This window comes from Cornus florida, unplaced genomic scaffold, assembly GCF_030987335.1.
Source record: "Cornus florida cultivar Cherokee Brave unplaced genomic scaffold, ASM3098733v1 CherokeeBrave_3.0.0_Hap2_Chr05, whole genome shotgun sequence".
Lineage (NCBI taxonomy): Eukaryota > Viridiplantae > Streptophyta > Magnoliopsida > Cornales > Cornaceae > Cornus > Cornus florida.
In genome coordinates this window covers 112,446,340-112,463,020 of record NW_026775575.1, presented here as the reverse complement: position 1 = coordinate 112,463,020, position 16,681 = coordinate 112,446,340, and the positions used below count along the sequence as shown (strand labels likewise).

General features: G+C 33.7%; 1 protein-coding gene across 4 annotated transcripts in view; it reads right to left on the bottom strand.

Moving 5' to 3' along the window:
• Positions 1-16,321, bottom strand: part of LOC132308644 (alpha,alpha-trehalose-phosphate synthase [UDP-forming] 1) — a 35,621-nt gene extending 19,300 nt beyond the window's left edge. For 2 of the 4 annotated variants that reach the window (XM_059806783.1, XM_059806786.1), the window contains exons 1-7: positions 16,109-16,321; positions 7,476-7,934; positions 7,220-7,317; positions 6,680-7,068; positions 5,340-5,454; positions 5,017-5,118; positions 1,511-1,661 (exon numbers count right to left, since the gene is read on the bottom strand). In XM_059806783.1, the coding sequence (XP_059662766.1) occupies positions 1,511-1,661; positions 5,017-5,118; positions 5,340-5,454; positions 6,680-7,068; positions 7,220-7,317; positions 7,476-7,866 (1,246 nt within the window). In that variant the 5' untranslated portion in view covers positions 7,867-7,934; positions 16,109-16,321. Of the gene's footprint in view, positions 1-1,510; positions 1,662-5,016; positions 5,119-5,339; positions 5,455-6,679; positions 7,069-7,219; positions 7,318-7,475; positions 7,935-12,089; positions 12,109-12,947; positions 13,018-16,108 lie in introns of those variants that run through there. The other 2 variants (XM_059806784.1, XM_059806785.1) reach the window with 2 other exon arrangements.
• Between the last annotated feature and the right edge of the window lie 360 nt (positions 16,322-16,681).

Genomic DNA, 16,681 nt, shown 5'->3' with positions numbered 1-16,681 from the left:
CAAAATTTATTTTCGGTCCGGGTTGCAACTGACCCAAAAAATGGGCTTTTGACCCATTTTCTACTTACAGGTAGTGGACCATGTTTAGTACCCTCTTGTAGCCCAGTATATAAGGGCGTTTAGGGTTTGGAGTGGGAAAAGAGAGAACATTGAAAACCGTAGGAGAGAGAGCTACGGTTTGGGAACTGAAACTTATAATCTCCTGTTTTTCGCATAGTGAAAGCTTTCACTAGATCTTCACGTGGACATAGGCTTTGCCGAACAACGTAAATCTTTATGTTCTTTGTGTGTGATGTGTTTACTTTTCTGTCGTAATTCTTGATTTGATCTTGGTTCATGGCGTTTGTCGTAACACATAGGTATACAAATCCTTGCAAAGTTTTTTACTAGTGTTGGGAAAAAATATTTGGCTGCTTGCATCATGGAGAAACTGATATCACAGAAATTTCTGACTGCATACAGGAGGGGCTTCAACTCTCATAAGGAAACATGCATTTAATCCCTAATCGAATATTTTCCGTTCTTCACCGTTTTGACAAACCCTGAGAGTAATTATAGTAAAGAAGTTGAACCAACATCATGAATTTAAACGATGTAGGAGATGCAACCAAGAAAAATAGAAATCCAGGGAGTTAAAATATCAAGTCTCTTCCTTGTGCTCTTGAAATGTAAGTGAAACCTATTTTGGTCTCGTTCAGGTTCTTTCTTAAACATCTTAGACAAGTTCATTGCTCAGTACTTACTGTAGTAATCCCAATAGCAAGTCGTCATTGATTTGGGGCTGTTTCTGCAGTAGTCAAATCTATTGTCTCCAATTCCAAACCAAACACTACTTAGCCTCTCAGGGACGGTTAATCAAACAACACCACTGGAAAATGACTGCAAATTGTAAGCTAATGCAACTAATACAACGAGTAAGTTTCATGCAACTGATTCTAGAATGAGAAAAATTAGGCCCTTGTAGACTTTGTAGTCCCATTTTCATTAATAAACAACATTTCCTATATATTGAACGATTTGATCCCAGACCTATTGAAATATGGTTCAAAGATCAATAGTTGGAGAGACCTTGGCTTCATTTAGCAGAATCTCCATATGCCCTTGAGCAACTAATAATCTTGATTTTCCCACTCTATGCCCTATACAGCATCCCATACTAAAATGCCAACCTTTGAGCCTCAAACCCTAGTTCTAATGACTTCAGTTATTAAGAATAACTAGCACATTTGGCAACCCAAATCTTCCGCTCCGGTAAAAGGAAAGTTAGATGAGAATGATGTAAGCAGCGCAATAAAAAAAATAAAGTCAAAGTTGATCATATTAAGGAAGGGGCGTAAATCCCAAGTTCTAAGGAAAATCCATTGTTAAAAATAATTAGAAACTTGGGCAAGCCAAATCTTCTGCTCTGACAAAGGAAACTTAGTTCCAGAAAAGAACCCATTTGACAAAGCATGATGTAAACAGAAACTTAAAAAGAGATAAGGTCGAGCATGTTACGAAAGGAGCATACATTCAGGAACATCTGTTCTAGTTGGCACAGCGATTTGCAACAAAACCACTTTATCTCGCCAAACTTGGTTTTCCTCAAGAAACTTTTCAAATGCCAATATTTTTTGGGGAATTCCTTTAATCATATCAAGGCGATCAACGCCCAACATTACCTGTGAGAAAAATAATAACCCAAAAATTAGTTAACAGACCAAATAATCACTGCAAATATAATATGGAAATAAAGAACTTTTGAGTCTTCAACTTTCCAAACAAAATGATAAGAACAAATTATTTTGTCCGTGCATAAATAACTTTATGCATACAAGTGTTCTAGTGATGAAAAGAATGATGCACAACACTAATAGATTAAGAGGAAGTTAAAAAACAATACAACATCATCGTTTTTAAAATTTTTAAACACTACATATAAATATTATATCACTCAAATCTGAAAAGCAACAAGAAGGAAATGCCTGAGCATTTGGAAAACAAATGGTACGCGTAACCATGTGTTAACACAGTGACTAGATCAATGAGTAAAAAACTAAACCAATAGGAAAACAGATAGATAAACATATATCTACACACACACACAGAGGGAGAGAGAGAGAGATTGCAAATTTTCTTATAATAATAATTGCAACTCTATGATAAATCCAGAAAAATCAATAGCTGATCTGGTGCTTCACTGATGTTACAATCAAAAGCACAATACACCTTACAAATATCATCTAAAAAGTGTATTCAATTAAAACAGCTAACTAACTCACATACAAACAAGTGTAGTGCACAAATATACATATTTTCATACAAATCCAATTCGTTATTCTCAATACATTTTATTTATTAATGAATAACTAAAAAGTAAAAACCGAAACTCAAAAAGAAAAAATATAATTCCAATGGGGCATACATATCCAATCTTTCATCCCTGAAAATCCCCGGCAGCCTTATGAAAAACCAGTGACGACAGTGTCTTTTCCTCATTCCACACTGATGCAGCTTCTATTCGGATCAGAGTTTCAGGGGAGAACAAGGTAAGTGTTTTTGGCAATTATGATAATCGTACCTTACTACCTTGCAACTCTGTTTGAGAAAATCAAAACACATTATCTGTTAATTATCTTGGCTCCTATGCAGTAAATAAAAATTTTGATTTGATGTTTTTCACACATACAAAGCTTTTCAATCATGTTTCAAAATTAATATTTCTTTGATCAAGAAATAACTTTGCACAATAACAAAGAAGAAAAATAATTTATAACTGATTAAGTAGAGGATAAATTTCAATGCCTCACTTCAAAAACTTTACTTTTGGTTTCCCCCCAAAAAAAAAAAAACCAAAAAAAGATAAAGAAAGTTACAATTTATTCCCTCAAGGACCAATTACGGTAGACAATACATAATTTCTGAAAGGAGGGGAGGTAGAGGGAAACAGATAAAGAAGAGGAGAGGATGAAAAACTGTGAAGAAACATCAAATTAGCGCAAGTAAACGACCAAAACAAAAATGAAATCCAGAAATGAACGAATGTTGGTCAAGTGACTGCTAATTAACAGATAACAATATCTGTAAACCAAAATTAGATCCTACTAGAAACACCATAACAGCCATGATAATTGTATCCAATGCAAAAACAAGGTAGACTCCGCCAATTCTTTATTGTACCTACGATACCTAACATTCAACCTAAAGATTGATTCTAAGAATTCTTTCCAAACAACTACACTAACCAAAATCAACAGTAAAATGAGTTGAATTAATATGACAAGGGTGGCCAGCATATTATCACAAAGAAGAGGCAGACCATAGAGGAATTCACCTCACATACTGCCATAGATAGCAAGAACAAAACGGAACCAAAATTTCAACCTTCATGTTGAATTCCCACAGCCATTTGCCAAGCACAACCTTAATAGATAGAACTAGAAGAAAATCAGAAGTTCTAATCCTTGCTAACAAAAAAGACCATACTTAACCAACGAGCTAGTGACGTAGCGGTATCAGGCCCTTACTTCCCAAAGGGAGGTCAGGGGTTCAAGCCTCAGTGGAGGCATATGTATGTGAGTACCAACTAAGAAAAAAAAAAGATCATACTTAAGAACTTTTAACTACCTTTCTAACGAGTGACATGAAAGACACACGACTCCAAGTCTTAAAATCAGTGACAAAATTACAGTTTTGCTTATACAATTTATGGCATGCGGCAACAATTTACTGCAGAAAACATGCAGTTGATTTCTTAGTAGACCAAGAGGTAGCAATACCATAATTATCTAAATGGGAAGAGGAGGTGGGAAACAGCACAGCAATAGGAGGAGGCATAGTCCAAAATTGTAAGGGAAATGTGAAGTTGGAAACAATTTGGAATAGGACAGATACTTTATAGTAGGAAATATAAAGAAAAACTTCGATAGAATGCCTTGGAAAAATCCTAATTTTAATCAGTACCAGATCCAGTAAGCCCTAATCTCAACAATTTCACTAATCTAAGCAACTGGATTCTCTTTGTTCAAGGTATTAGATCTTTCACGAAGGATTCCCTAGCTTTTATGGTAGTATAAAACTAAAGATGTCTTTAACGGGAAAAAAAAGTAAAAGACCTTTTTAAAAATGTTCTGCTGAATCATTCCAGGAAAAGCTTCAATTAGAAAGTACGAAAAATGAGATTGCGACCCACCCGCGGGGAGCTGGGGGTGAAATACGATTCTCATAAGATTCATTACATTTTCCAAAAAAATCCCAGAATATTTCCAATGTATTTTCAAAAAAATCAATGATACTTCCTAGGCATTGTGGAACATTTCATTCACAGTTCCTAAGGGTTGCTTGTGATTCAGAAATATGTTGCTGGGGAGGTGCATTTCCCACCCAAAACTAGGTTTCCCAGCAATTGTGGTCAATAAATTCAAATAAAAAACGTTTGGGGAAGAAATAAGCAGAAGAAAAGTAAAAACATGCACAAATAACACTGGGTAAAATACATAAAACAGTGTTCTCTTGGAAAGCAAAATTATGTTCTAAGATTCAAAATTATGTAGGTGTAGGCTTGAAGCACCAGAGGCATTGGTAAACTCTGTGAATAGCAACAAACATGCCAGATGCTCATGGATTATAACCCTATTATGGAGACAGAATGCAAGGAAATTTATCCGCTAGAGGTTTTTTAACAACAACGAAACCCTAGCTCAAAAACTCAACCGTAGCTCAAAAACTCAACCCCAACCCAATGGTATTGCTCAACAAGTAGACTTAACCGAACACTAAAAAGGTCAACTATATTCATATTTTTTAGGTAAATATGAAACATGATGGACTTGGCAAGATTTTTTAGATGATTCAAAACCTCTGATGTTGACTAAATTCAGCCCAAGGTTTTAGAACTTAATCAACTCACTACTGAACTGAATTTTCAACAAATCCACAAAATCATCAAAGTTTATTTAAATTACTCACAAATATAGCAAGTAAAGTACACTAAATTTTATGAGCATAAAATGGCACCAAAAGGGAAATAACACAAACCTTACGCCCAGCAAATCTTTCTTTCAATTCTTTGATGTGTTCCTGGACTTGAGGAAGCTCAAGTGCACGAATGAACCGTTCCGAATCAATCCCAATAGGAAACTGAAGTTCCACCACCATAAAGAACAAAAGTAAGTGTAAAAAGGTTGAGTTCTAAGTAGTTCAAAATAGAATTCTGTTAACACACAAAATGCTAAGAAATTTTTGTCACCAATAGTAAGAAATTAGTTTTACCAATGTTATTATGTTAGAAATGATTTTGAAATATCAAAAACAGTATCAAGGCAAGAGTGGACAAAATTAACAAAATAACTTCAACATACTGCAGCCACACGAGTCAACCTTCCTTGATCCTCTACTCCTTCCGGTGTACCTTCAAGTCCGAGAATACGAGTACAAGCACTAACAAAATGCCTTGCATAATCGTAAGTATGGAAACTGAAACACGAAGTACAAATTAGTGTTGTTTTGCAAGTTTAAGATATGAGGCTGCAGTAGAAAAATCAACTCTCGCAACCAAAATATGCAATTGATTCTAGTAACAAAGGAAATTTTTTAATGTAGTATATAATCAGCTACTTAAGGATGTAAAAGTAGAATATCCAATGTATGTATTTTAGAAAGCAATAATAAAAGAGAAATGAGCTGTCAATCCACAATATATGTCAATGCAAGAAGAAATTAACCAAGAACTAATATCTTATCATCCAATTAGAAACAGCAATAACAAAACTTAAAACTTGCATAGTTTCTATGAGAACTTCAGCTTGTAAAAAGGTCACTATTTTTCATATATGAACCATGGTGCAAGGAATGAGAAGTACGACTAATAGGTTTTGAAAGGGTTGGATAATATTAATCAGAACAGAACAAATTATAATGCTTGTAGAAGAAATGAATATTTTAAGTATGAACATCATCTTTACGGATCCACAACATATGTCAACTTGCAACCATTAGTCAAGCACACACATTCAAAGCAGAAAAACCAACAACGCTTCCAGGATGCCTGATGGATCTAGTACGATCCATTAAGGTTTGATTTCTTCACTTCATAATTTTTTTACTATCTTTTATATTTATCTAAACCGTGGAAAGAAATAATAATAATAATAAGAATAATAAGAAGAAATGATGGAATTGCTACATTTAACACATTCTTTTTCTCAATTTCATATGTCAGTCATCAATTAAGCAGCTCTCTCAAGGAACAGTAACCAAACATGATAGTATGTTGAAGCTTCACAAATATCCTGTATATCTTAAAGATTTATAAGTTCAGAAATCAAAATATATGTCATATCCAGTTTCAGATAACATGTTGAATAAGAAGGTTTATGACATCCCACGTCATGTATGTTACAAATCAAATGGAACTTCAAAATTTGGGTTGTTGATAGATTAACCAAGAAAAATAGCAGTTTAAAATTTTCAAGTTTTCAGTCTTCATTTTGTAGCATGAAAGTTTTTGTATTGCATGAAAATATAAGAACAATACTGTAAGAGGCTATGGCATTAGTCCCTCTAAAATTTCAACAATGTAGAGGCAAATTATAAGAAATAATAATGGTAGTTCATCAATGTCAATCAAACAGCACAACTAAATAGTAACAATGGTACATGAAGGGTGATGCAAGAAGTTCCGCTTGAGACCCATTCTTACCCAACTAAATCTGCGGCAAGAACTGCACGCAACAGCTCTGATCGAGATGGCAATGTCCTATGAATTTCAGAGGAAGGAAAGGGTGTATGGAGAAACCAACCAACTTTCATTTCACTGTTGTATTCCTTTAGATATTTCGGTAGGAACATGAGATGGTAGTCATGGCACCAAACAACATCACCCTCTTTATAGTGCTTGTTAACGACATCAGCAAACATTTGATTTGCTTTCTTATATGCAGCAAACTGAGATTGAAAACTTCTGGTAGTGGCTAGCCGATCTTCTTGAGGAAGCCCAAGATAATGGAAAAGAGGCCATAATATGTTGTTGCAATAGCCATTGTAGTATTGGTGAACAATATCTTCATCAAGGAAGACAGGAATACACCTCTGCAGTGATGGAAAAACTTCAGTGAGGTTATAATTTCTGTTATTCTCATGAAGCAAAAATAAATATTTTGAATATCGATGTCACAAGCTAAACAATTCACGATACATCATAATTTCAAAGGCCAAAAAGATTGTAGACCGAACTCAGCACCTTTTCAGCCAAAGCTTTAGTAAGCGCATTCTGTCCAGCATCATCAGGCACATTTACACCTGCCCATCCAATCCATCTTGCCTCAAACTCCTTCACACCTTTAACAATTCCAATTAATTTGAATTAGCCATTGGGTTTGTCTAGAATACCCGATGTAATGAAACAAACTACAAACAACCAATAATCAATGCATAAATAAATCAGAATAAACAAGCAAAGACAGACTAAAAAGTCAAAGAGTCAAGACAATACTTACCCAGAAGAGCAGTGACTAGACCCCCAGCACTTATTTCCAGGGACCAGGTCTCCTCACCTCTCCTAACAGCAGAGACCGGCAACCTATTTGCCACCACCAACAGTCGTTGTCTGACAGGTCTGGAATCTGGCCTTTCCCATCCCTCATTAAGTGCCCTCGCTGCCAAGACCCCTTCCAGATATTGTTCTACACTGGAAACCCCTAAGTTATCACCTTCTCTTAAGCGCAATTCATGCTCAGAGAGCTCAGTTCCTCTGTTATTATCAAGAGTGTCATTTGAATGAGAGACCCTGTTACTCTTTCTCAGCTCTCTCTCTCTCAAGAGCCTTTCTGTTCGACTTGTGGGGATGGCACTGTAGCCTGAGTGGGCGTTGTACTTGTTCCCAGGCATACGCTCAGTCCACAACCAGTCCTCCAATAACTACTTTAGTATGGGTTCAGTGAAAACAATTGAGTGTCCTACATTTGGTAAAAAGTAAATCAAAGTCGTCACCTAACCAAGAAACCCCACAAATTTTGGTACAATGAATAAAAAAGAAAAAAGCACAATAACATAACTGCATTTAAGCAAACAGTAACTATGCAATTCTACCGCAGTGTAATAACTTTACAAACAAGAGAAACATATGAACTAAAATATATAAAGAACTAAAATAAAGAACCTAAAATATAAACATTAAATCCCTTAATGAACCTATGAAAAACAAGAGAAACATATAAACTACACATAATTAAATGGGGAAAAAAAAAATGGGTCTACCGATGAGTCATGGTCATTTGAGTTAATAAATTTTTGAAACCCAATATGAACAAATTCAAAAAAGTAAAACAACAGCATCCGAGAGAAAATCACATACATATATACATCCTATGGATGGAGATAGAGAGAGCAGAGACGATGAAAAGCTAGAGCCTCTGTTTCTTTCACAACTCTCAAATGACAAAAACACAGAGACTGAAAAACAGGAGTTTTATTTAGTTAAAATGTATTGCACAGTAAGAAAACACTATGCAATACATTTTAAAGGATCCCGTATCTCCAAAAAAAAAAAAAAAAAAAACTCAAACATGTAATAAATTCCTAACACAAGAAAACAATCAGGACCCCCACTGTAAAGGGCACTCAAAATACAATAGCAGAGTGAGAAACAAAGGACACTCAAAATACAATAGAGACAAAGGACACTCAAAATACAATAGCAGAGTGAGAAACAATAAATCAAGAGTATATACTTACCAGAAAAACAATCACACTACCTAATTTAATCCAAACATGAGTCTGTTGAGATGTTTTCAGTTATAGCTCTAAGACTGTTTTAGAAGAAAGCTTTCAAAAGAACGGGGTGATTAGCATTTGGGGACGAAAGCAGGTGGGTGTTGTTGTACAGAGAGAAACGGAGAGGAAAGAGGAAAATGAATGGGTGAAATTTCCAGATTATGGGTGGCAGAAAAAAAGAGGAAACAAACGAATACTCGTGTAAGCTTTACAAGATACATAAAACCTTACAGCCATGCAGGTGACACGAAGTTTTCTGAACTCGGAAAAATAGTTTTAAAAGGGATCGCTTCAAAAGCTGCTGCTCTCACTCAATACGTGAAAATCACTTACATTAAAAACATCATTAGCGTAATTAATATTTCCCTTAATATTACTTTTTGGGGTTGTGGAGAGATCTTAGAAGATTCTCTAACCAAACCGTGTGATCAGATTTTCGTAGAAAATGTTCGGAGTATGGGATTTTTCACCTTAGTTCAGTAAAATTAATTTTCACAACCTCTTTAAATCCAAAATATATATAATTTTTTTTTTTTTTTTTTTTTTTTAAAAAAAAAAAAAAAACAACAAGTAGAATTTTATAGACAATCATCTCTAAAATTAAGCCTTTTATTTACCGACATTCAAAAACCATTAGTTAAATAAATCTTCATTCTCTCTTCTATTTAAAGAGTCTCTAAACAAGTAACTATTCTGAAAAAAAAATAATCTGAACTAAACGGAATTTATTAATAATTCGTTTTGCAATATCTGTTTATATTGTGTGTAGGATTGTAGAATTAACGTCCTAGATTATGAATTGAAGATAAAAATAATTTAAACCTCAAATTAATTTTTACAAATTTACCTATCATTTTGACAAGAGAAGAAATACCATTAAACCATAAGTCAGGTCACAAATCTCACTTTGAATTATGCTATAGAATCAAAATTGAATGTTAGACTACCGTCCTACTTTTACTTTTACTTTTATTTTTTTTTCTTTCTTCCAGATAAACAACTATACTTATTTGTAAAGCTCAATTACTATTCTAAAGGAAAAAGAAATAAAATTACTATGCTAACAAATACGGATTAACATTTCTCTTGGAAATTTTGTAATTTGGACAAATTTTGGAGTAAATTCTATCAAAATCCCAAATTTGACCACTATTTATAAAAATTGACAAACTATTTACAAATTTAACAACTCTTACCATTCACTTTATTTCGTCAACCAAATTGCCCTTCCACCTAATTCCAACCAAAATGTCCTCGAGCACTTCCACTGGTACATAAACTGATGTTACACACCGCACTCTTGCATAACTGCCTAATTTTGACCAAATGTACATACATGCACTCATAACTTTCTTTTCTCTCTTTTCTAGGCAATAAATTTATACATACCTACAGAACCTTTTGTTTTCTCCTTCCCACCCTCGCTAACTATCACTAACTACAAACCATTGCCGGGATAAATAAATATATATATATATATATATATATATATAAGACAATAAATAAATCAATAAAATAAATACGAAGTATATGTTTTTCTAAAAAGTGATTCGATATATGATAACTTATTTATTTATTTATTTATTTTTTACCTAACAATAATATAAGAATTAAAAATCAATAAGAATTCTAACCTAAAATCATAAAGTAAGAACACTTAAGGCCTACGTCTAGGATAACACTGCCACCACACGTACATAACTTCTTTATTGCTCCCTGCAAGAAATATGGACTAAAATTTATGTACGAGTGTCACATGACCCACACGGTACATATAAGCATATTATTTTGTTAAAACGTATATACTTGCGCATGGGTAGAGTCTAGAGAGTACTTTAATAATTGCATGAATAATTGCCTTGGTCAATTTTAATAAACAGTGGATCAAAATTGACAATTTAGTAAAATTCGCTACAAAAATACTTAACACGATTTGTCAACACAACACAAGTTAAACACGTGTGCGTTGATTTTAAATGGATTCGAATCGTAAACGGATCGACATAATTAATCCGTTTAGCTAATCGTATTGTGTTTTAGTTGAGGTAGTTCAACCCTTTTATACCCGTTTAACTCATAAATAAATTTATATTTATGTTCCAAAATCATATCTAAACTTGTGCCTTATATATATATATATTTTTGTGATACACTAGAGACTATTTAGTAAAATGATTGGATTGAAACTTATATTTTTCTAGTATTTATTATTTGAATGAATATTATTAATAATTTAAATAATATAACTTTTTGTTTTAGCATATGTAATTAAACAGGTTACCCGTGTAACCCATTTAACAAACAGGTTGGGTTAGTGTTGAGAGTTTCTGACACGAATATTAAAAAGGGCATGTTTGGGTTGGACTATTTAGTATAATACCCTTAGGTTGACACAACACAATTATGACGTAAAATAAATTATTAGACGGTTACAAATTATCATTAACAAGTGATATCAAACATAAAATAAATAAATAAAAAATTGGTCATTTCAGAAATTCAGATATTCAATAAAAGAAACACGTTCAAGTTAAGCAGCAAATAGAGACTAAGGTTCTGTTTGGGAAATGTTTTGTAATGCAATTATGCAAAGCAGTAAAAAATATCATTTAAGAAAGAAAAAACACACACACACACCACCACCACCACCAACTCTGTTTATACACTCCATATGATATATTTTTAATATTGTGGCTCTCACTCCTCTTGTTTTGCCCTATTTGCGAAGTGTGAAATACAGATTCCACTAAGAAACTTTCCCTTGTGGTTGGGACAACAAATTTAGGTTTGGGAGAGACTATCCATTTTGCGCGCAAATATACCCACCATTATCAGTGGTACAAGTCCTATGAAACCACATCTTATCCTAATTGCCATCAACAACAAAAGTGGACACACAAATGATTGACGTATAGCAACCATAACTGGCAATCGCCAAAATATCCTAATCACCAAATTGCATAAAGTTACTAATTAGTTGGTTTGTCTGAAATTGTTGATTACATAAAAGCAGTGTCGCATGCAAAAAAAAAAAAAAAACTGATAATGTGCATGTGCATGCCAAAGCCAACTCCTGCCCACCAACAGTTCAAAATCTAACTCCATCTTACAAAATGGTAGCAAAATGATTAATTACAAAATATTTTATCGTGTAAGAAAGAAACACGTGTGCATGAACAAAATAAGATAATCGAATAAAGTAATCAGTTCTCGACAAGCAATCAGGTAGAATCAGAAATTCGATCATAATTAACCAAGAAAAATAAAAAAAAATAAAAAAACACATCATATTAGCACTAATGATTGCAGCCATTAAATTTTCTTAATATGTATTGTACCTGGAGAAAGCTTTTGACCCTCTCAAAACAGGGCTATGAACAGCAGAAAGATCTCAAAAATATCTGCTTGAATAGAGGTCTATAAATTAACAGGGCCTTACCTATGTATAAGAGAAAAAGGCATGGGATGAGAAGGAGATGGGAAAGAATCCTAACAAAATGTGACTAAATGGAGGAATAGGCCAAGGAGAAAGTGAATTTGACAGATAGAGACTGGACTGGCATGCAAACTTGTTCTTCTCCATGCCAAGACAAGACAAATGCAAGTGGAGGGGACGGGTAGAGGAGTGCGAGAGCCTCCTCGTGAAGGCTCTGTAGTATCCAGGGAATTTGCAGTCAAGCCAAAGACAGATAACGACAGGAATGGGGTGTCTTTTTCCACCAAAAGCCATGATTTTCTCATGCAAGAATGGTTGGTGCCAACCAGTGTTGTGGGACCCATGAACATAGAAACCTTGTTTGTCATCCAAATTCCAAATATTATAATAAGATGATACCAACCAGTTAATCCATCATGTCAAAAAACCATGTCATGTAAAGGTGAGTTGAGAACTACTGTCATTTTAAAATTCTTTATCTTCAAAAAAGAACAACAAATGATTTCTCAATCTCAAGTTTCATAAACAAAAAATTTGTTTCATTCTGGGGTTTTTTTAGTCGAACGCTGATGTTTTTGCAACAGTGTGCCCTAATTAAATTAGAAAACAACAGGAACATTGACACACATAGAATCGCAGGCATGACTTCTCTTCCACATTCTGAAGTTTTCTAAATGCTGTCCATGATAGCAAAATCATTTTCGTTTGACTTAAAAATAAATCAAAATGCGCCAAAAATTATGTAATGTGATATCTTTACCAAGTGTTGTAACGAATCAAGTGCAGTTCCAAAGAATGTAATGCTAAACCAAGCATGGCGCCCCTAGCAACTGAGTCGGGAAAAAAAAAAAAAAAAAATCAACATTGTCTGCCTCTTCATACAGAATATATTCCTTGAATTTAAATACCATAGATAAGATCGATCCTTATATGCCCCTGAAGTATAACGCACGCCATTAAATACCCTAGAAACACATCCTAGAAAGTAATATGATGATTCGGTGACTTTACTCCAGCAAAAGGATAGCAAGAAAGTGAGGGAAATGAAATATTTAAATACTTGGACACAACCTCAACATGCTACTTCTACATCATAAAAAATGCAGCTCTAATACTTATGGAGCCATTTGGACAAAGTGGAATTGCATTTAATACCATAACTAAAAATGATCCAGCTACAATTTTGGCTCCCGCAAATTACCCTAAATTAAGCCTCATACTGTACATTTTCTTGAAAATACTATAAGTTAGGTTTGTCTTCAGTTTTTCTTTCAAACACCCAGCATTAGGTGATGATCATAACAACTACAAATTTCCTTAACATCTATGATTAATAGAACAAGCAAACATTTTTGACTGGAAAGAGGGAAAAAATAAAAAAGTGAAATCGCAGAGTCAGAAAGCAGGCCATCACCAATGTTTGTGAGTCATTTTTTTTTTTTTTTTTGAAATTCGGCCATCTCACATGTCTGATACTTATTTCAAGGTACAAGGTATATAAGGAATGATATGTCGTTCCTTGCCCTTTGCTCCTCAAATATGCATTTTATGAAGAAAGGTTTTACAAAAAATAATGCAACTTTCTGTCTAGCCCTAGCATATAACATTAAGCAGGTGCTAATCTTGGTTTATTTAGGATCCTGCCATGTTAAGACCTTATATGTTATACAGGAAGTCTCCGAAGATGGGAAGATGAAAACTAAATACATTTTTTAAATCTCCAGCACTGTTAGTAGACTGCTTGTGTGACCTCTCAAGTTAGCACTCTAAATATCAAGTTGCAGAGTAAGTTTTGACTCAAAACTTAGTTCAAGGAGAGTTTCCAAGTTATTAGAACAAGTTTTTAGCAACTAACAAATTGGTCACCTTCAACTTAATTTGTTTGCATCTGTTCCTCCATCTGCCTAATTCTCCATACTTGTTTATATATTTTTATGGTCAGTATGAATAGCAAAGCTAGTGTGGATTTTGATTTTAAGTTATTATGTTTTATAATTACATAACTTAAGATTACCCATAAATATAAGAGTGCAAAAAATATATATATTGTTTTTCAATGGAAAATGATAGGGAGTACAAGTCATGAGTCAAGATTCTGTTCAGGAAAGCTGCAGTTTAAAATAGTGAAGGTACTACAGAAGGCAGAATTCTAGGAGAAGAAACACAGTAGGATGAATCAGTTCAAAACATGCTAGGAGAACAAGGAGTAAGCTATATTGACACGGAAAAAGAACAGTGGTAATGCAATTATGCAGCGCAAATTTTGAATGAAAATGGATCAATTTGAACACAGCAAATGTGACCACAATACCCAAAAAAACTTCCGGTGTGCCTCCATATATTGATAGAATATTATTAAGCACTTAGAGTACATTAACCACCATGTTGATGCACTAAGAACGGCCAAGACATTGCTAATTAGAGACCAAATAAATAGGCTTTTTGAACACACAAAATGTTTTAGCTAGCCACTAATAAACATATATATATATTGCAAAAGAAACATATAGTCAACAAAACAGTCTGCTTATTGTGCTTTAAAAGCTGAAAAGTGTGGATTTTGATTTTTATGAAAATAAGGCCTTGTTGTCCCGTTTCAACCATACCAATATGCTTCAGTCAAACAAGTTTCAAGAGTATGAAACAAAAAGACATTAAGATGCATCTTCAGTGATGTATGTTATCGCGATAGTGGGCCATGCGCCACAAACTCTGACTTTGTTTCCCCTGTTTTCTTTCTTCTTCTTCTTCTTCTTTTTTTTTTTTTTTTCATTTTTTGTTCTGCAACTGGCAGCATTTGACTTCAAAGGACAAATGAGAAAGGGGAAGAGAGGGCACTTCAGCCTAGAGACCCTTATTCTACGTTTAAGGAAGCTCATTCAACCACGTATAAAAATTTCTGACATCAAACAGACCTAAAAAATCATTTTGGTCTTAACTTCTTATACTCATAGTCCACTTAACTATATCCTATCCTTGATCCTATTTCCGTTTATTAACCTCTGCTTAAACAAGTCACCAGTCAATAAAATCATGTTCTATTAAACAATTATGTTTCTTTAATCTCTGATAAACATAAGCCAAACTATCAAATTCAATATGAATGTGTTTGACAATAATCTGGGTTTTTAAACTGTAACTTTACTAGAGGGTTGCAGCGTGTTGACATAATGATTTGTAGATCCAAATTGATATAAAATTACTTCAAGTAAACAACAAAATCCGAACCAAGAATGGTTTATTTGGTAGGAGTCACATCACTCGATGAGTTATATAGTTTCTAGACTAGAGTCACTAATCAACTCCAAAAGAAAGGATTCACAATTGAGCATCACTGGGATCTCAAAATTCATTGCAGCTAAAAAAAAATCAAAATCCAACATTTTTACATAATACAATAATAAACAATTATGTACAAAATATCGAACACTACAAGCGCATCAACAAGATCTAGCAAGAATAAATTCCATGTCCTACTTGATAGATTGAAATCAAATTGATAATCTGGTTAAGCATGGTAATCAGATAATAATCACAAAACATGATCGGGTTCTCACCGTTCTTTAGCATCATCAACACATTCATCAACTTAACAAAATGATCAATTTGAATTGAATCATCAAGCGTATATAAAATGCTAAACAATTCAGGTACATACATACATATATATATATATATATATATATATATAAAGAGAGAATATAGCTTAGAAACTGCTCATCCGATTAGAATTCTTCTATTAAACCGGAAGAATAATAAATTTCAGAACCATAAGGTCTTGTTTGGTACAATTTCAATCGATGAAAAGTTTTTTATGCCTACAGAAGCTTAAATCTATCCAAATGCAAGCTTCTAAACCTTCCATATATACGCACATAATACTTGCATATATAGAGAGAGAATTGTAAAGAGAAAGCTGACCTCGTGATCGTTCGACCAGTTGTTTAGAAGACGCTGGAGATCTCCTTCTTGTTTTACAATGTTTAGAGAGAGAAACTACAGAATCTGCATTCCGAGCGAGAAAGAAAAGCTTAGAAAGAGATTTTTAGCTGATTAGAAAGAAGACGCAGAGTTTTTTTTAAGAATAAAGACACTCTAAACTTTATATAGCATATATACATGTGTGACTGTGTGTGTGTATATATATATATGCTATATGTATTATATATATATATATATATATATATGTATGCATGTATGTATAGATGAGGAATCGCAGAGTAATTTGGCAGACATGCTCCGCCTGGCTCGCCTTTATTTTTCTTTGTTTTGGTTAGCTTAGCTTAGCTTGCTCTGACCAATCATTTGGGGGGAATTTGTTCGTTTTCTTTTTTGAATTTGAAAATATATATATATAATACATATGCACGCACATTTGGGGTTGTGGCCCATAAAGCACGTTGGCCCCAAATTGATCCTCTACCGTGCAAAGTTATTGTAGGATGATTGAGTGAATTTGGATTTCATTAAAATAAATTTGATTTGTAAATTTAA